Source organism: Oncorhynchus mykiss, chromosome 28, assembly GCF_013265735.2.
Source record: "Oncorhynchus mykiss isolate Arlee chromosome 28, USDA_OmykA_1.1, whole genome shotgun sequence".
In the NCBI taxonomy this organism is placed as follows: domain Eukaryota; kingdom Metazoa; phylum Chordata; class Actinopteri; order Salmoniformes; family Salmonidae; genus Oncorhynchus; species Oncorhynchus mykiss.
In genome coordinates this window covers 26,890,154-26,910,053 of record NC_048592.1, presented here as the reverse complement: position 1 = coordinate 26,910,053, position 19,900 = coordinate 26,890,154, and the positions used below count along the sequence as shown (strand labels likewise).

General features: G+C 43.5%; 1 protein-coding gene across 1 annotated transcript in view; it reads right to left on the bottom strand.

Moving 5' to 3' along the window:
- Nucleotides 1–156: 156 nt before the first annotated feature.
- LOC110508195 (chloride channel protein 2) overlaps nt 157–19,900 on the bottom strand; it is a 126,973-nt gene continuing 107,229 nt past the window's right edge. Inside the window, exons 16-24 of the mRNA XM_036965953.1 lie at nt 13,526–13,739; nt 13,262–13,395; nt 12,690–12,928; nt 10,778–10,990; nt 10,581–10,646; nt 5,374–5,412; nt 4,810–4,914; nt 2,557–2,643; nt 157–2,119 (exon numbers count right to left, since the gene is read on the bottom strand). Coding sequence (XP_036821848.1) covers nt 1,589–2,119; nt 2,557–2,643; nt 4,810–4,914; nt 5,374–5,412; nt 10,581–10,646; nt 10,778–10,990; nt 12,690–12,928; nt 13,262–13,395; nt 13,526–13,739 — 1,628 coding nt within the window. The 3' untranslated portion in view covers nt 157–1,588. The remainder of the gene's footprint in view (nt 2,120–2,556; nt 2,644–4,809; nt 4,915–5,373; nt 5,413–10,580; nt 10,647–10,777; nt 10,991–12,689; nt 12,929–13,261; nt 13,396–13,525; nt 13,740–19,900) is intronic.

The following is a 19,900-nucleotide window of genomic DNA, read 5'->3' as shown; positions in this document are numbered from 1 at the left end:
TAGACCATGCTGTGAAGTCATGTCATGGGATTCGTCCTGGATAAATAAACATGATTTAAAAAATAAAATAAAAGATTTTCATTTGCACATCATTTTTCCCCCATCTCTGATAGGAGACAAGGGGAAATTGCCCAACACACAGAACAGAGTTACATCTCAAAGTTTTGTTAATTTAATCCATCACTGATGTACAAAAAACAAATTGTCATGTTCTCTGAAAAATAACAATGGCTGTTAATCTCAAATGCATATTCTCCTATGCACAAGAGTGTGCGTAGATTTCCGTCAATCTATTTTCATATGTACAACGCATATATAGGCCGGGGCAATATAAAGAGAGAAACGTCAGACTTATTGCTTAACTAGATGTTCTGTTAATTAGCTTATTTCACTCTACATTAAACTCATTTTACATGGCGAGCACTACTTCACATTCTATCTGCATACAAAAGACAAATTATCAACTGATTATTCTTTAAGATGAAAATGTACCAGTTGTGATAGCATAGTTTTACATAGAATTAAAATGTATTATGGCTCAAAACTATTGAAGTGATTAATGATTTAACATGCATCTTGAATGACAGTGGAGAACAGTCACACACAGTTTAATCTTTCAACCAAGGCTTTTATTGCTTATCTGCGGACGTGGAGAGTTATGACTGTGCTTCTAAGTTGGTAGTACATATTTCTAAAATGGTTGTGAGGCCAGGCAGACTGTATAAATCCTTTTCAGTGTGTGTGCGCTGTGTTTTAGGAATATTATTTTGTATGTTGTTGAACAAATATGTATTACTATGTGAGTGTGTGCGTGCTTAACTTCGATGTTTCACTGTTGTCTCTCCACATAACCAAAGTTTCCTGTCATTAACACTAAAATCATTCCAGAGACATGTTGTACAGTAGGAACGATGTTTGAAAAATCATTACCTATCGCTAGGAACGTAATGATACAAAATGTACTGTGACCAAAACACTGTTACAAGAAACTCTCTAACTTCTGTCCTACGACCTTAACGCCAGACATGTACTTTGAGTTAAATGCATGTTAATTACAATGTGCTTCACAAATGTTCTTAACCCTGTGGTGGTGGCATTTTATGACTGAGCGATGCCAATGCATTGGTCCTTTCTCAGCTGCCTTAAGGTGGTTACTTATCATTTTGTCTTAAATATCCCTTTTCCATCCCACTTTAAAGTCCTTTCCTCAGATATGAATGTAGCTACCATGTAAATACAGCACTTATATTTTATAGGCCATTTAATCCAAAGTGGGACCCCCCTTTCTCTCTCCTCTGCTCTATCCCTTTGTCTGGTCATGTTGTTCCTTCTCACCCTCTCTCGGGGGAAAGTAGTGTCAATATCAGATGTCTGCATGGGCAATTCTAACAATCCTTGACCTTGTGGGGACTAACAAAATGTCCCCAGTTGGTCATATTTTCGTTTGTTTACTATTGTTGTGAGGACTTCTGGTCTCCACAAGAATAGTTAAACACATCCACACACCAATACATCGTGGACACAGACATCCAGCTTGGAGATTGAGGTGAAAATGACCTGTAAGGTTGTAGAAACCTCAACACTTCTGTCATTCCGATTGGTCCTCAGTGGTACTTCGCTCACACTGCAGTTCTGATTGGTCCATTTGCTGTATGTTCTCGGGCGGGGTTCCATGTTCCTTCGCCGGCTCCAATTGATAAGTCTCAGGGAGGTGGGGGTGGTCAAAATCACAGGCTAGCTCTGATTCGTCAGTGTGGGAAGGGCTGCACTCTAAGATAAACTCTTCTGTTTGGTCCTCTGTTAGTGAGAGGCTTTCCTGAAGAACCAATTCCGATGGCAGGTCCGTATTGTCAGCGGGGCTGGTTTCAAACTCCAAATCTGATTGGTCCTGTGTGAAGTGGACAGGACTCTCCTCATACATATCGTTCAATTGGTCCTCCATGTCAGGCGGGGTGGGGTCCCGTGGTAATGAGAGGCCTCTGTGGCGGTTCCAAAGCTTGTGTAGCTCTGTCACCTCCGAAACGTTGGTGGTGTTGTTGCCGCTGTCACGGAAACTGGCCAGTGGGGGGCGAACTTTCACTCCTGTCACGGTCACTGAGCCTTCTATGGCCTTACGAAGCTAGATATTGGACAGAGAGAGGAGAGGTAGAGATTGAGGAATAAAATAAGGAGCAAGGATGACAAAAGATGGGGGAGAGGATTGAAAGAAGAGTGGAGAGAGAGGATGGAACATTATGGAGTCATTTTGGAGTAAACAATGTGATTCATATTACACTTTTGATTAGATCTTCAAATTTACAGGATTGTTGCCAAGGCAACCTTAATCTGCAGCAATTTCTGTAATGAGCAAATTGATTAGCCTGAGGTTACTGCTGATTCATGAAGTGCAATATTGTCCTTAGAACTGATCTAAGGTGATGACAATATTCAAACACTATCACAGCCAAAGTAAACAGGAAGGTTTCCTGTGATGTGCTTGTTGGGATTTTAAGATTAACTGCCATCAATCACCCATAGCATGATGACATCAGAGTTCTAGTGCACAGGAACACCCACCTCCCTGAGGGAGACGACTCCCACCAGTCGTCCAGTACTGGTCACATAGGCATGGTCCAGCCCCAGCAAAGAGAATATGGTGTGAGTCTGAAGAAGGAGAAGGAGAGAGAGCACGAGACAGAGAGGGTAGAGCAGATTAGAAGGAACAACACGACCAGATAGAGGGATAAAACAAAGGAGAGAGGGAAGAGAAAAGAAGGTCCAACTTTAGATTAAATGGCCTATAAAATCTAAGTGATGTATTTACACTGCCGTTCAAAAGTTTGTGGTCACTTAGTAATGTTTTTGAAAGAAAAGCACATTTTTTGTTCATTACAATGACATCAAATTGATCAGAAATACAGTGTAGACATTGTTAATGTTGTAAATGATTATTGTAGCTAGAAAATGTCATGGATTGTCATTATGTCTTGTTCCTGTTCTTTCTCTTCACTCCGTCTCCCTCTGCTGGTCGTATTAGGTTACCTTCTCTTCCTCTCCTTCCCTCATCTTCTCTAACTACCTCGTTCACCCTTTTCCCACCTGTTCCTTTTTTCCCTCTGATTAGGTCTCTATTTCTCTCTCTGTTCCTGCTTCTGTCTTTGTCAGATTCTCGTTTGAGTTTCTCATGCCAGAACCAAACTATCGTCTTGTTTGCTTCACCCTTGTCCTGTCCTGTCGGAATCTGCCTGTTCATCTGATGCTACGTGTGATCAGGTACCTCTGTCCTCTACGACCCGCGCCTACCCACAGAGACCAGCAGTCTGTCGCCGCTAACCCAGCTATTCTCCTCTGCTGCTAAGAAGTGGACTCTAACCCAGCTATTCTCCTCTGCTGCTAAGAAGGGGGACTCTTCTGTAAATATCAGAAGGACTTTATGATTCATTTGTCGCCCTCTCTGCGGGTTGTCTATTTTGCCATTATATACATCCGAAGAGGATCTATGTCTTCCCTGTGTTTTGACATTGAAGGACTCTGTTTTTGTTAAACCGCTTTTGGGTCCTCACTCACGTGCATAACAGAAAAGGCAGATTTTTTAATGGAATATCTGCATAGGCGTAGAGGCCCATTGTCAGCAACCATCACTCCTGTGTTCCAAAGGCACATTGTGTTAGCTAATCCAAGTTTAGTGAAGTGAGGAGGCGACTCTGGGATGCTGGCCTTCTAGGCAGAGTTGCAAAGAAAAGGCCATATCTCAGACTGGCCAATAAAAATAAAAGATTAAGCTGGGCAAAATAACACAGACACAGGACAGACGAACTCTGCCTAGAAGGCCAGCATCCCGGAGTTGCCTCTTCGCTATGGACGTTGAGACTGGTGTTTTGCGGGTAGTATTTAATGAAGCTGCCAGTTGAGGACTTGTGAGGCGTCTGTTTCTCAAACTAGACACTCTAATGTACTTGTCCTCTTGCTCAGTTGTGCACCGGGGCCTCCCACTCCTCTTTCTATTCTGGTTAGAGCCAGAATACAGTTTGCGCTGTTCTGTGAAAGGAGTAGTACACAGCGTTGTATGAGATCTTCAGTTTATTGGCAATTACTCGCATGTAATAGCCTCATTTCTCAGAACAAGAATAGACTGAAGAGTTTCAGAAGAAAGGTATTTGTTTCTGGCCATTTTGAGCCTGTAATCGAACCCACAAATGCTGATGCTCCAGATACTCAACTAGTCTAAAGAAGGACAGATTTATTGCTTCCTTAATCAGAACAACAGTTTTCAGCTGTGCTAACATAATTGCAAAAGGGTTTTCTAATGATCAATTAGCCTTTTAAGATGATCAACTTGGATTAGCTAACACAACATGCCATTGGAACAAAGAAAATTACTTTTCTTTCAAAAACAAGGACATTTCTAAGTGACCCCAAACTTTTGAACGGCAGTGTACATGGTAGCTACATTCATATGGGGGTATGGAGAGAAAGAGAGAACGAGAGAGAGAGCAATAGATGACATCCATTAAAATGTCAATGAGAACAAATGGACTATTAAAAAAATGTCAGTCTAGTGCCGAGCCTTCTATTTGTAATGGAAGGCTCTGGTCTAGTGGAGCTGCGTGCCATCACATTTCTGTCACCAACCCCATCAATTTAAAGGGACGTCAATTAACAATTTACTTGTTGCCTGGTATTAGATTTGAGTCATTTAGCAGATACTTATCCAGTGGATACACTTAAGCATTATAAACTAAAGAGTTCCTCCAAAAATAACAGATGACAGCTAGGTTGGTTGTGCAGATTGATAAGGGTTGATTGACAGGTGAACTGATGATGACACACCTTATGCAGAGACGTCCGCTCCACCAGCTGAAAAGGGGCTGGGTCAATCTTGCAGTTGTTGAAATCCACTGGCTCGTCCAACTGTTGCTCCTCCCACTCCGCTATCTGTGGTAGGGGATTCAGAACTCTCAACCAATGAGTGGGCTAGATTAACTTCGCCGGGCGCCCGTGTTGGAATGTTTTGCACCGGCTGAAACTTAATTACATTCAATTTGGAACCGGGTTGCCTGCCGGGCGTGAGCCATTGTGCCCCGCTCTGTCCGACGGTGAAGTGGGCTCAAGACAAAGGTGATAAATAAAACGTGTAGTAATTAGTAGGTTTCTGTGTTTTCCCATGCTAAAGGGATCGCTTTGGATCAAATATGTTTAATCTGCCTTCCCAATGAAAATGTGTCAGAAAATTCTAACATTTATTTTATGGAAAAGAGATCTTCTATGATTCTGGACAATACACCACGCTGCCTTGTTGACAAAATCCCTCAATGATGACCGTCTAAAAATTCATACAACCAATCACTGCATTTTTAAGTTATTGACAGTTAATCAACTAGTGTTCAGTCTTACTTCGTTTGTGGTCATGTCATCCTCGACTTCAGGAGACTCCTGAAAACAAAGAGAGACAGTGGTTACACCCCAGAGAGGATTCTATTGCCCAAAAGCCAGTTTTAGCATGGGCACAGCCATTGAGTACTTTCACCCTGTTTAAGTAGTCAACTGGGTGGGACTTCCAGAAGAATCACATAATTCCATCCAGGTCCTCAGGAGGGATCAGCCAATGAATTATACGTGTGATAAAACATTCCATAACTACAGGAGGCAGTACATCGCCAACCTTGTTTTTTTACCTGTTCAAACAACACACTCCAGGGAGCATTATGCACCCTTTCAGTTTGTTTACCACGTAGGATGTACTGTTTATCTTTTGTTTTATATGTAATGTAAGTGCCTTAATGTGTTTGGACACCAGGAAGAGTAGCTGCTGCCTTGGCAACAGCTAATGGGGATACCTAATAAATACAACAACAAAAAACGAATAGAAGTAGTAGAAGAAGAAAATGGACTACTTCAAAAATAGAGAGCAATAGTAATGGCATCTCTTTGTAGGCCCTAACGGAGGCTAACTCTGCCATGGCTCGTTATTTTTAAAATAAATGCTGAAAATCAGGTCTGTGGTAAACACAGGCTTAAGAGATCTTATACGTTTTGTTCTATGAGATCATCTTCCTCAGCTAACATCACTTTTTGTGAATTTGCATTTATGTAATCAAGACAAGCACATAAAGGCTTCATAATTCCTAAACGTCATGTTAACTGACTGATATTATCTCATAGAAAAAAGAGGACCGAGCATGCCCCCATTCTCATTGACGGGGCTGCAGTGGAGCAGGTTGAGAGCTTCAAGTTCCTTGGTGTCCACATCAGCAACAAACTAACATGGTCCAAGCACACCATGACAGTCGTGAAGCGGGCACGACAAAACCTAATCCCCCTCAGGAGATGGAAAAAATTTGGCATGGGTCCTCAGATCCTCAAAAGGTTCTACAGCTGCACCATCGAGAGGTTGCATCACTGCTTGGTATGGCAACTGCTCGGCCTCCGACCGCAAGGCACTACAGAGGGTAGTACAAACGGCCCAGTACATCACTGGGGCCAAGCCTCCTGCCATCCAGGACCTCTATACCAGGGGGTATAGTGTACTACACTTAGGTTGGAGTCATTAAAACTTGTTTATCAACCACTCCACAAATTTCTTGTTATAGTTTTGGCAAGTCAGTTAAGACATCTACTTTGTGCATGATACAAGTATTTTTTCCAACAATTGTTTACAGACAGATTATTTCACTATAATTCACTGTCTCACAATTCCAGTGGGTCAGAAGTTTACATACACTAAGTTGACTGTGCCTTTAAACAGCTTGGATATTCCAGAAAATGATGTCATGGCTTTAGAAGCTTCTGATAGGCTAATAGACATAATTTGAGTCAATTGGAGGTGTACCTGTGGATGTATTTCAAGGCCTACCTTCAAACTCAGTGCCTCTTTGCTTGACATCATGGGACAATCAAAAGAAATCAGCCAAGACCTCAGAAAAAATATTGTAGACCTCCACAAGTCTGGTTCATCCTTGGGAGCAATTTCCAAATGCCTGAAGGTACCACGTTCATCTGTACAAACAGTAGTGCCCAAGTATAAACACCATGGGACCACGCAGCCGTCATACCGCTCAGGAAGGAAACACGTTCTGTCTCCTAGAGATAAGCGTACTTTGGTGTGAAAAGTGAAAATCGATCCCAGAACAACAGCAATATACCTTGTGAAGATGCTGGAGGAAACAGGTACAAAAGTATCTATATCCAAAGTAAAACGAGTTCTATATCGACATAACCTGAAAGGCCGCTCAGCAAGGAAGAGGCCACTGCTCCAAAACTGCCATAAAAAAGCCAGACTACAGTTTGCAACTGCACATGGGGACAAAGATCGTACTTTTTGGAGAAATGTCCTCTGGTCTGATGAAACAAAAATAGAACTGTTTGGCCATAATGACCATTGTTATGTTTGGAGGAAAAAGGGGGATGCTTGCAAGCCGAAGAACACCATCACACCTGTGAAGAACGGGGGTGGCAGCATCATGTTGTGGGGGTCATTTACTGCAGGAGGGACTGGCGCGCTTCACAAAATAGAGGGCATCATGAGGACGGAAAAGTATGTGAATATATTGAAGCAACATCTCAAGACATCAGTTAAAGCTTGGCCGCAAATGGGTCTTCCAAATGGACAATGACCCCAAGCATACTTCCAAAGTTGTGGCAAAATGGATTAAGGACAACAAAGTCAAGGTATTGGAGTGGCCATCACAAAGCCCTGACCTCAAACCTTTAGAAGAATTGTGGGCAGAACTGAAAAAGTGTGTGCGAGCAAGGAGGCCTACAAACCTGACTCCGTTACACCAGCTCTGTCAGGAGGAATGGGCCAAAATTGTGGGAAAATTGTGGAAGGCTACCCGAAATGTTTGACCCAAGTTAAACAATTTAAAGGCAATGCTACCAAATACTAATTGAGTGTATGTAAACATCTGACCCACTGGGAATGTGATGAAAGAAATAATAGCTGAAATAAATAATTCTCTCTACTATTATTCTGACATTTCACATTGTAAAAATAAAGTGGTGATCCTAACTGACCTAAGGGAATTTTAACTAGGATTAAATGTCAGGAATTGTCAAAAACTGAGTTTAAATGTATTTGGCTAAGGTGCATGTAAACTTCCGACTTCAACTGTATATATATACAGTGCCTTGCGAAAGTATTCGGCCCCCTTGAACTTTGCGACCTTTTGCCACATTTCAGGCTTCAAACATAAAGATATAAAACTGTATTTGTTTGTGAAGAATCAACAACAAGTGGGACACAATCATGAAGTGGAACGACATTTATTGGATATTTCAAAGTTTTTTAACAAATCAAAAACGGAAAAATTGGGCGTGCAAAATTATTCAGCCCCTTTACTTTCAGTGCAGCAAACTCTCTCCAGAAGTTCAGTGAGGATCTCTGAATGATCCAATGTTGACCTAAATGACTAATGATGATAAATACAATCCACCTGTGTGTAATCAAGTCTCCGTATGTAATCAAGTCTCCTGCACTGTGATAGTCTCAGGTCCGTTAAAAGCGCAGAGAGCATCATGAAGAACAAGGAACACACCAGGCAGGTCCGAGATACTGTTGTGAAGAAGTTTAAAGCCGGATTTGGATACAAAAAGATTTCCCAAGCTTTAAACATCCCAAGGAGCACTGTGCAAGCGATAATATTGAAATGGAAGGAGTATCAGACCACTGCAAATCTACCAAGACCTGGTCGTCCCTCTAAACTTTCAGCTCATACAAGGAGAAGACTGATCAGAGATGCAGCCAAGAGGCCCATGATCACTCTGGATGAAATGCAGAGATCTACAGCTGAGGTGGGAGACTCTGTCCATAGGACAACAATCAGTCGTATATTGCACAAATCTGGCCTTTATGGAAGAGTGGCAAGAAGAAAGCCATTTCTTAAAGATATCCATAAAAAGTGTTGTTTAAAGTTTGCCACAAGCCACCTGGGAGACACACCAAACATGTGGAAGAAGGTGCTCTGGTCAGATGAAACCAAAATTGAACTTTTTGGCAACAATGCCAAACGTTATGTTTGGCGTAAAAGCAACACAGCTCATCACCCTGAACACACAATCCCCACTGTCAAACATGGTGGTGGCAGAATCATGGTTTGGGCCTGCTTTTCTTCAGCAGAGACAGGGAAGATGGTTAAAATTGATGGGAAGATGGATGGAGCCAAATACAGGACCATTCTGGAAGAAAACCTGATGGAGTCTGCAAAAGACCTGAGACTGGGACGGAGATTTGTCTTCCAACAAGACAATGATCCAAAACATAAAGCAAAATCTACAATGGAATGGTTCAAAAATAAACATATTCAGGTGTTAGAATGGCCAAGTCAAAGTCCAAACCTGAATCCAATCGAGAATCTGTGGAAAGAACTGAAAACTGCTGTTCACAAATGCTCTCCATCCAACCTCACTGAGCTCGAGCTGTTTTGCAAGGAGGAATGGGAAAGAATTTCAGTCTCTCGATGTGCTGATAGAGACATACCCCAAGCGACTTACAGCTGTAATCGCAGCAAAAGGTGGCGCTACAAAGTATTAACTTAAGGGGGCTGAATAATTTTGCACGCCCAATTTTTCCGTTTTTGATTTGTTAAAAAAGTTTGAAATATCCAATAAATGTCGTTCCACTTCATGATTGTGTCCCACTTGTTGTTGATTCTTCACAAAAAAATACAGTTTTATATCTTTATGTTTGAAGCCTGAAATGTGGCAAAAGGTCGCAAAGTTCAAGGGGGCCGAATACTTTCGCAAGGCACTGTATATTTTTTTACTGCTCCTCTTTATTTACTTGTTACTTTTATCCGTATTTTTTGAAACTGCACTGTCGGTTAGGGGCTCGTAAGTAAGCATTTCACTGTAAGATCTACACCTGTTGTATTCAGAGCATGTGACTAATAAAATTTGATAACCAAACGTATAAGATCTCCTAAGCCTGTGTTAACCTCAGGCCTTCTTTTCGGCGTATATCATAAAACCCCATTCTTTCCCCATTAATTTCCCTATAGGAATGGCCAGGACTACAAGCTGGCGAGCTCTTTGGAGATGACTTCAATTGCACTGCCCATGCTCTCACAGACACCACAAATGGGACAGATACAATGTTGCATCCTCTAACTATATCTAAGTTACACCAGCATACATACATGCGGAACCAGCACACGCACAAATATACAATATTTCCTTAATTAACATACCACCACTGCATATGACAATGAAAAACTAACACATAACAAACAACAACACCTAACACATAACCACATTCAGAAGTGCATGCTTCTGCCCCTGTAACTACTCACTGTTGATTGAGCTTTTTGGCTAAATCATCAGATTAATCACTAAAATGACTCCGGTTTCAACTCCGGTTCGGTCAACTCTCCTTCTCTCCCTCGCTTTCTCTCCTTTCCTACATCAATCTGTCCCTTCATTACTCATTCCCTCTCTCTCTGTCTCTCCCTCTGTCTCTCCCTCTCTCTCTCGCAAGTGCTATGAAGCTACAGTATATTTTCGGTTGGTAGAAGTACTCAAAATGATTTGGATCGTCACTTGCTCAATGCTAGGTCGCTAGGCAACGGTTACTTAGCAACTGTCTCTAAGAAGGGTGGCAGTCTTACCGCTGCCATGGAGATCCTGACGCGTTTCGGCCCCCTGCTTTCAGGAGCCTCCAGCTCTGCCAGGCTCTTACAGTCAGGGAGGGAAGGGAGTAGCAAACACATCATTAGCACAATGTTAGGACAACATTAAGAAAGTAGAGGTAGCATATGAGGATACAAGAATAGACACGCACACACACGCACGCACGCACACACACCTCGAGTAGCTCTCTTTCAGGGTCACCACAGGAGAGGGTCTGCTGAGAGCCTGAGAGAGGAGACGGAGTCAGCGTGTCTCTATTAATTGAGAGAGTGTGCATACTGTTGGTTGCCTCTGTGTTGTGAGTAGTAGGGACAGTTTTCATAGCCGACTTGAGTGGCAGCTGAGAGATGGACCCAGCTTGGCTGAAGGAGGACTCCTCTGTTGAGATCTAGATAGAGAGACATGATTAGGGCTGTTGCGGTTACCGTATTACCGCCACAGCGGCATTCATGAGTCAAGACCACAATGAAATTCCACGTGACCGTTGAGTCACGGTAATCTCCTCTTCTGCACTCACCCAACTGGCTAATGACCATCAGGTCCTAATGGTCTGGTACTCAGGGCTCTACTGTCCCTCCATCAGGTCCTAATGGTCTGGTACTCAGAGTCGGAGGGAGGCTGCGCCAAGCAGAGGTTTTGGACCCAGATGCTATCCACCCAATTATCCTTGACTCCAGACACCCTCTTACCAGGCTCCTCATCAAGAGTTATGATGAGAGGCTTCTCCACCCAGGGCCAGAGAGGGTCTATGGGGAGATGAGGCGGAAGTACTGGATAATTGGAGGACGAGGAGCCATTCGTAAGCACCAATATGCCTGCGTAGAATGTCAGAGATGGCGGGCCGGAGCCACGGTGCCCAAAATGGCAGATTTACCCCCTGCTCGCTTGCGCCTCCTTAAACCACCCTTCTGGTCAACAGGAGTAGATTGCTTTGGCCCCTTGATGATCAAGCTAGGTCGTCGTGTGGAAAAGCATTGGGGCATTCTATTCAAGTGTTTGACAAACAGATGTGTCCACCTGGACCTACTGGAGAGTTTGGATACTGAAGCCTTCCTCATGGCCCTATGGCGGTTTATCTCCCGACGGGGGAAACCCTACGAGATCCTGGCTGACAGAGGTACGAACTTCAAGGCAGGAGAAGCCAGGTTGGAGGAAGCCTTCCAAGCCATGGAACCCAGCCTCCAGGATCAGCTGATGGACCAACAAATCTCATTCAAATTTAACCCTCCAGGCGCTCCTCATTTTGGAGGAACAAGGGAGCGAGAGATCTGTAAATCTGTAAAGATGGCCTTACGAGTCGTATTAGGGGACCAAACTGTCACTGAAACTGTCTTGAGGACCGTCCTGATAGAGGTGGAAGGGATTCTGAACTCCAAACCCTTGGGATATCTCTCTGCAGACAGAGCGCTGACCCCGATCCAGTTACACCGAATATGCTCTTGATGGGACGCTGAGATGCGTCACTTCCTCAAGCCATGTATGCTGATACCAACCTCGTAGGCAGACGCCGGTGGCGACACAGCCAAATCTAAGCTGACCATTTTTGGGCCCGATTCATTCGGGATTACCTACCAAGTCTACAGCACAGAGGGAAATGGTGGAGAGAAATGACCAGCCTGGAAACTGGCCAAGTAGTAATGATGGTGGACCCTCAGCTGCCTCGAGCCTCCTGGCCGGTGGGCCGTATAACTAAGACCATGCCTGGGACCGATGGTCGTGTTAGATCAGTAGAGATCCAGGTGAAGAACCGGACATATATCCGGCCAGTTGCCCGACTAATTCCTCTCGCTGAGGTGACAGAGGACGGGGAGCAATGAGCCTTTTTTGAGGAGTGTGGAATTTAACACCTTTACCAAACATACCAAACCAGCCCACACTCTGTAATACACCGTAAAACACTTACTTAACTCACACATTTACTGTAACCAATGTAAGTCCCAACACCTATCCACACATTATGTGTAATGAACTTTAAACATAGCTTCCCTACCTACCCCTCCACCCTCGAGGGTGACACTGACTTTAAGTCGCAGGCAGTGCTACCTCATCACGCGAGCGTGAGTCCGACTCACCTCCGCTACACTCACCACGAAGCGGACCCCATGGCGTGCGCTGGTACTGGTGGAATGTGTGTGTGTGCAGGGTGGGCTTAGGGGATTGTCCATGTTGCCCAGGTTGGACAGGTGTGTGTGTGTGTCCAGTGTATGTGTGTCATTGTCCTTGGCGTGCCTCCGGAGGTGGTCTAGCCTGCGCGATGGACCCAGCTGGAGGGACAGGAGTGACTGGAGCTGAGAGCGCTCTATAGAACCCAACAGGATCATAGAATCTGGAGGACAGAGAGAAAGAGGGAGAGGGGGAGGGGAGAGAGGGATAGGATGGTAAAGAGGGGAAAAGAAAGAGAGGAAAATGGGAGAGAAAATAGCAAAGGATAATAAGGGAGAGAAGACAGAGAAAGAGAAAAGGGGTGCAGGGGAAAGGGGAGAAAAAAGAGGAAACAGTAAGGGAGAGTACTAAGCAGAGTACAGAAGAGATGGAATAGGACAGAAAGTGTAAAAGCTGGAAGACGTGGGAGAGAAAAAGGGAAGCAGTAGAGAATGACTATGTGTAATGGAGGAAGGATGCATCTTGAAATTATAGCAGACTATACACACATCCTTACCCGTGGACTCGACCAGGGCCAGTGTTTTGAGCTGTCCAATCAGCAGGACCTCCTGTACGTCTCGATAGGAGGAGGAGAGAGTGATGTAACGCACGTCTCTAACCATGATGTCCTCCACACGGATGTTATACTTCCTGGAGGAGGAGAGGAGGAGAAGAGGGGAGTAGGGTAAGAATGAAATGTCCGGAAGAAAGTTGGGAAAAAAGAATAGTGGGAGTATAATATAAAGTGAGGAAGATTGACAACAGATGGACAGAGACTCACTCATGGTGCCCCATACCAAGCTCAGGGAGGTAGGGTAGTTTCTTGATCCTGATGATAGAGTCATATAGCGAGGGCTGGAGGGACTGGGCTACGGCGTTGGCCAGGATCACCGCTATCATCACCGGCAGGATGTGGCTGATCTGACCCGTCAGCTCAAACACGATGACCGCCGTCGACACTGTGTGAGTCACAGCCCCAGACAACGCTGCCGCACCTGGGGAGGAGGGATACAGAGAGTCTGGATGATAATGATGAAGATGAATATGGATTTTATCGTCTAATGTGGTGGAAAGCGACATTTATCTTTTTGCTTTCCACAGCCTCCCTAGACATACAGTGTCTTCGGAAAGTTTTCAGACCACTTGACATTTCCCACATTTTGTAATGTTATAGCCTTATTCTAAAATGTATTAAATAGTTTTTTCCCCTCATCAATCTATACACAATACCCCATAATGACAAAGCAAAAATAGTTTTGAAATATTTGCACATTTATAGGCAAATAAAAAAACTGAAATATCACATTTAAGTAAGTATTCAGACCCTTTACTCAGTACTTTGTTGAAGCACCTTTGGCAGTGATTACAGCATTGATTCTTCTTGGGTATGACGCTACAAGCTTGGCACCCCTGTATTTGGGGATTTCCTTCCATTTTTCTCTGCAGATCGTCTCAAGCTCTGTCAGGTTGGATGGGGAGTGTTGCTGCACAGCTATTTTCAGGTCTCTCCAGAGATGTTCGATCAGGTTCAGGTCCGGGCTCTGACTGGGCCACTCCAGGACACTCAGAGACTTGTCCCGAAGCCACTCCTGCGTTGTCATGGCTATGTGCCTAGGGTCGTTGTCCTGTCTGAGGTCTTGAGCACTCTGGATCAGGTTTTAATCAAGGATCTCTCTGTACTTTGCTCAGTTAATCTTTGCCTCGATCCTGACTAGTCTCCCAGTCCCTGCCATTAAAAAACATCTCCACAGCATGATGTTGCCACCACCGTGCTTCACTGTAGAGATGGTGCCAGGTTTCCTCCAGATGTGACACTTGGCATTCAGGCCAAATAGTTCAATCTTGGTTTCATCAGACCAGAGAATCTTGTTTCTCATGGTCTGAGAGTCTTTAGGTGCCTTTTGGCAAACTCCAACCAGGCTGTCATGTGCCTTTTACTGAGGAGTGGCTTCCGTCTTGCCACTCTACCATAAAGGACTGATAGGTGGAGTGCTGCAGAGATGGTTGTCCTTTTGGAAGTTTCTCCCATTTCCACAGAGGAACTCTAGAGCTCTGTCAGAGTGACCATCGGGTTCTTGGTCACCTCCTTGATCAAGGCCATTCTCCCCTGATTGCTCAGTTTGGCCGGGCGGCCAGCTCTAGGAAGAGCCTCGGTGGTTCCAAACTTCTTCCATTTAAGAAATGTTTTGGTACCCCTCCCCAGATCTGTGCCTCGATGCAATCCTGTGTTTTCAAATGTATAAAAAAATAAACAGAAATACCTTATTTACATAAGTATTAAGGCCCTTTGCGATGAGATTTGAAATTGAGCTCAGGTGCATCCTGTTCTCATTTTTTTTATTTTATTGATTTAACCAGGTAGGCCCAGTTGAGAACAAGTTCTCATTTACAACTGCAACCTGGCCAAGGTAAAGCAAAGCAGTGCGACAAAAACAACAACACAGAGTTACACATAAACAAACGTACAGTCAATAACACAAAAGAAAAGAACAATAGAAACATCTATGTACAGTGTGTGCAAATGTAGAAGAGTAGGGAGGTAGGCAATAAATAGGCCATAGAGGCGAAATAATTACAATTTAGCATTAACACTGGAGTGATAGATGTGCAGGTAGAGATACTGGGGTGCAAGAGGGTAAGTAATAATATGGGGATGAGGCAGTTGGGAATGCGATTTACAGATTGGCACAGTGAACGGTAAGCTGCTCTGACAGCTGATGCTTAAAGTTAGAGAGGGAGATATAAGACTCCAGCTTCAGAGATTTTTGCAATTCGTTCCAGCCATTGGCAGCAGAGAACTGGAAGGAAAGGCGGCCAAAGGAATGGTTGGCTTTGGGGATGACCAGTGCAATATACCTGCTGGAGTGCGTGCTGCGGATGGGTGTTGCTATGGTGACCAGTGAGCTGAGATAAGGCGGGGCTTTACCTAGCAAAGACTTATAGATGACCTGGAGCCAATGGGTTTGGCGACGGATATGTAGTGAAAGGCCAGCCAACGAGAGCATACAGGTCGCAGTGGTGGATAGTATATGGGGCTTTGGTGATCAAACGGATGGCACTGTGATAGACTACATCCAGTTTGCTGAGTAGAGTGTTGGAGGCTATTTTGTAAATGACATTGCCAAAGTCAAGGATCGGTAAGATAGTCAGTTTTACGGGGGTCTGTTTGGCAGCATGAGTGAAGGAGGTTTTGTTGTGAAATAGGAAGCCGATTCTACATTTAATTTCGGATTGGAGATGCTTAATGTGAGTCTGGAAGGAGAGTTTACAGTCTAACCAGACATCTAGGTATTTGTAGTTGTCCACATATTATAGGTCAGAACCGTCCAGAGCAGTGATGCTAGTCGGGCGGGAGGGTGCGGGCAGAAATCGGTTGAAGAGCATGCACTTAGTTTTACTAGCATTTAAAAGAAGTTGGAGGCCACGGAAGGAGTGTTGTATGGCGTTGAAGCTCGTTTTGATGTTTGTTAGCACAGTGTTCAAAGAAGGGCCAGATGTATACATAAGGGAGTCGTCTGCGTAGAGGTGGATCAGAGAATCACCAGCAGCAAGAGCGACATCATTGATAAATTCAGAGAAGAGAGTCGGCCCGAGAATTGAACCCTGTGGCACCCTCATAGAGACTGCCAGAGGTCCGGACAACAGGCCCTCCAATTTGATACACTGAACTCTATCTGAGAAGTAGTTGGTGAACCAAGCGAGGCAGTCATTTGAGTCTTTGAGTCTGCCCATAAGAATGAGGTGATTGACAGAGTCGAAAGCCTTGGCCAGGTTGATGAAGACGGCTGCACAGTACTGTCTTTTATCGATGGCTGTTATGATATCGTTTCTGACCCTGAGCGTGGCTGAGGTGCACCCATGACCAGCTCGGAAACCAGATTGCATAGTGGAGAAGGTACGGTGGGATTCGAAATGGTCGGTGATCTGTTTATTAACTTGGCTTTAGAAGATTTTAGAAAGACAGGGCAGGATGGATTTAGGTCTATAACAGTTTGGGTCTAGAGTGCCTCCCCCTTTAAAGAGCTATCCAATCTTTGGGGATCTCAGACGATACGAAAGAGAGGTTGAATAGGCTAGTCATTTTTTTTCCAATTTTCGCCTAAAATTACATACCCAAATCTAACTGCCTGTAGCTCAAGGATTTTCATATTCTTGGTACCATTTGAAAAGAACTGTAGGTGGTGGGTCCCAAAGACACCCCCCCATTATTGACTAAGGGGACCTTAAGATTCATATGTTATGTGTCTAAACTCTGCCACTATACGTTGCACAAGCATCTATATTAGTCTTTGTGGTTAAGCCCTGGCTGTTGTGAGAGTGTGCTTGCAGTCTAGGTTTGAGTCCGACCGAAACTAGATAAAGAGACAGAACCACTGTCTGGTTTTGACATTTTGATCTTGTGTGACAGTGGACAATGCTAATAAATTCAGAGAAGCTACTGTACTAGGTTGCCTTATAAGGTAAGCTCAGCTTATTGGTACACACCTACATTGACGTAGGTGATCATATCACTAGGGAGTGATTACATGTATAAAATCAGTTGTGCCCTTAGGTGGGGTGCAAACTTACTCGGAAACATGCATGCTATGTTCCCGTTGTCAACTTCTGTCTGCAATTGCATAAATAAATTAATGATTGATTTACTTAAAGATATTGTCTGATTGCTGATTTCACCAATAAGCAAATGATTGACAAGGAACCTACCTCGACAAAACTACTTTGATGTTTGTGGAAATGTGAATTGAATGTAGAATGTAATATAATAGCTCTGGTAGAAGAAAATACAAAGATAACTTTTTTTTTTTCTCTTCCACCATCTTTGAAATGCAACAAAGTTCCCACACCTAGCAATCACTCTGGTTGTAATTATGCTGGTGTCCACAAGATGGTAGCAGTGTCTGTGCAAACAGAACTTGAAGTATGAGCACACTACATGACATTTAGTGTGAAGTCAGGCAGGTACATTTGGGCAAATCGTGAAGAAGACATTTACATTCACATTACATTTTTCTGCAAGAATATCGTCAAATCTGTGTACTTGGACTTTGATTTAGCTTTTACAGTATTAGTAGCCATATTATAAGTTCAACATTTGCAAAACACCCAGTTTTCATAACTTCATAACGCTCCATATTCTTAATTTTTGTCCAAAAGGAAAAGGCTGGCTGTCGTTCAAGGTTAGCAGCTACACTTTGCGACAGATACGGGGTTTCCGGATACTCCTGTAAAGCCCAGCTCATTGGCTATCTAGCTAGCTTTGTTTGACCCCGATTGGTGCTTATTTGACAGTTACAGTCGATGAAGGCGTCGCTCTTTGACCAAATTTGGTGTCCTATAAGATATACTACACCCCTAATCATATAGTGAAGTCTGGTTATGTTCTAGGATATCTGAGGAATAAATATGAACGTGATTTGACTGGTTGAAACAACGTTTAGGGTTAGTTTTTCACAGATTCCTTTCTTTGCAAATTGAACGAGTGGAAATACAAATTCGATTGTGCATGCTATATGGACCTTTTTAGGATATGAAAAAGGATTTTATCTAACAAAACAACACTTCATATTATCTCTGGGACACTTTGGATGATAAATCAGAGTAAGATTTCAGAATGTAAGTACCCATTTCACCTTCAGATGTGAATTTATCAAACCTATCGCTGTGAAAAGTGTTTTGTTGTTAGGAGCTCTCCACAAACAATAGCATGGCAGTTTTTTGCAGTAATAGCTACTGTAAATTGGACAGTGCAGTTCTATTAACAAGAATTTAATCTTTCAGCCGATATAAGACACTTACAGTGCCTTGCGAAAGTATTCGGCCCCCTTGAACTTTGCGACCTTTTGCCACATTTCAGGCTTCAAACATAAAGATATAAAACTGTATTTTTTTGTGAAGAATCAACAACAAGTGGGACACAATCATAAAGTGGAACGACATTTATTGGATATTTCAAACTTTTTTAACAAATCAAAAACTGAAAAATTGGGCGTGCAAAATTATTCAGCCCCCTTAAGTTAATAATTTGTAGCGCCACCTTTTGCTGCGATTACAGCTGTAAGTCGCTTGGGGTATGTCTCTATCAGTTTTGCACATCGAGAGACTGACATTTTTTCCCATTCCTCCTTGCAAAACAGCTCGAGCTCAGTGAGGTTGGATGGAGAGCATTTGTGAACAGCAGTTTTCAGTTCTTTCCACAGATTCTCGATTGGATTCAGGTCTGGACTTTGACTTGGCCATTCTAACACCTGGATATGTTTATTTTTGAACCATTCCATTGTAGATTTTGCTTTATGTTTTGGATCATTGTCTTGTTGGAAAACAAATCTCCGTCCCAGTCTCAGGTCTTTTGCAGACTCCATCAGGTTTTCTTCCAGAATGGTCCTGTATTTGGCTCCATCCATCTTCCCATCAATTTTAACCATCTTCCCTGTCCCTGCTGAAGAAAAGCAGGCCCAAACCATGATGCTGCCACCACCATGTTTGACAGTGGGGATTGTGTGTTCAGCTGTGTTGCTTTTACGCCAAACATAACGTTTTGCATTGTTGCCAAAAAGTTCAATTTTGGTTTCATCTGACCAGAGCACCTTCTTCCACATGTTTGGTGTGTCTCCCAGGTGGCTTGTGGCAAACTTTAAACGACACTTTTTATGGATATCTTTAAGAAATGGCTTTCTTCTTGCCACTCTTGCATAAAGGCCAGATTTGTGCAATATACGACTGATTGTTGTCCTATGGACAGAGTCTCCCACCTCAGCTGTAGATCTCTGCAGTTCATCCAGAGTGATCATGGGCCTCTTGGCTGCATCTCTGATCAGTCTTCTCCTTGTATGAGCTGAAAGTTTAGAGGGACGGCCAGGTCTTGGTAGATTTGCAGTGGTCTGATACTCCTTCCATTTCAATATTATCGCTTGCACAGTGCTCCTTGGGATGTTTAAAGCTTGGGAAATCTTTTTGTATCCAAATCCGGCTTTAAACTTCTTCACAACAGTATCTCGGACCTGCCTGCTTGTTCTTCATGATGCTCTCTGCGCTTTTAACGGACCTCTGAGACTATCACAGTGCAGGTGCATTTATACGGAGACTTGATTACACACAGGTGGATTGTATTTATCATCATTAGTCATTTAGGTCAACATTGGATCATTCAGAGATCCTC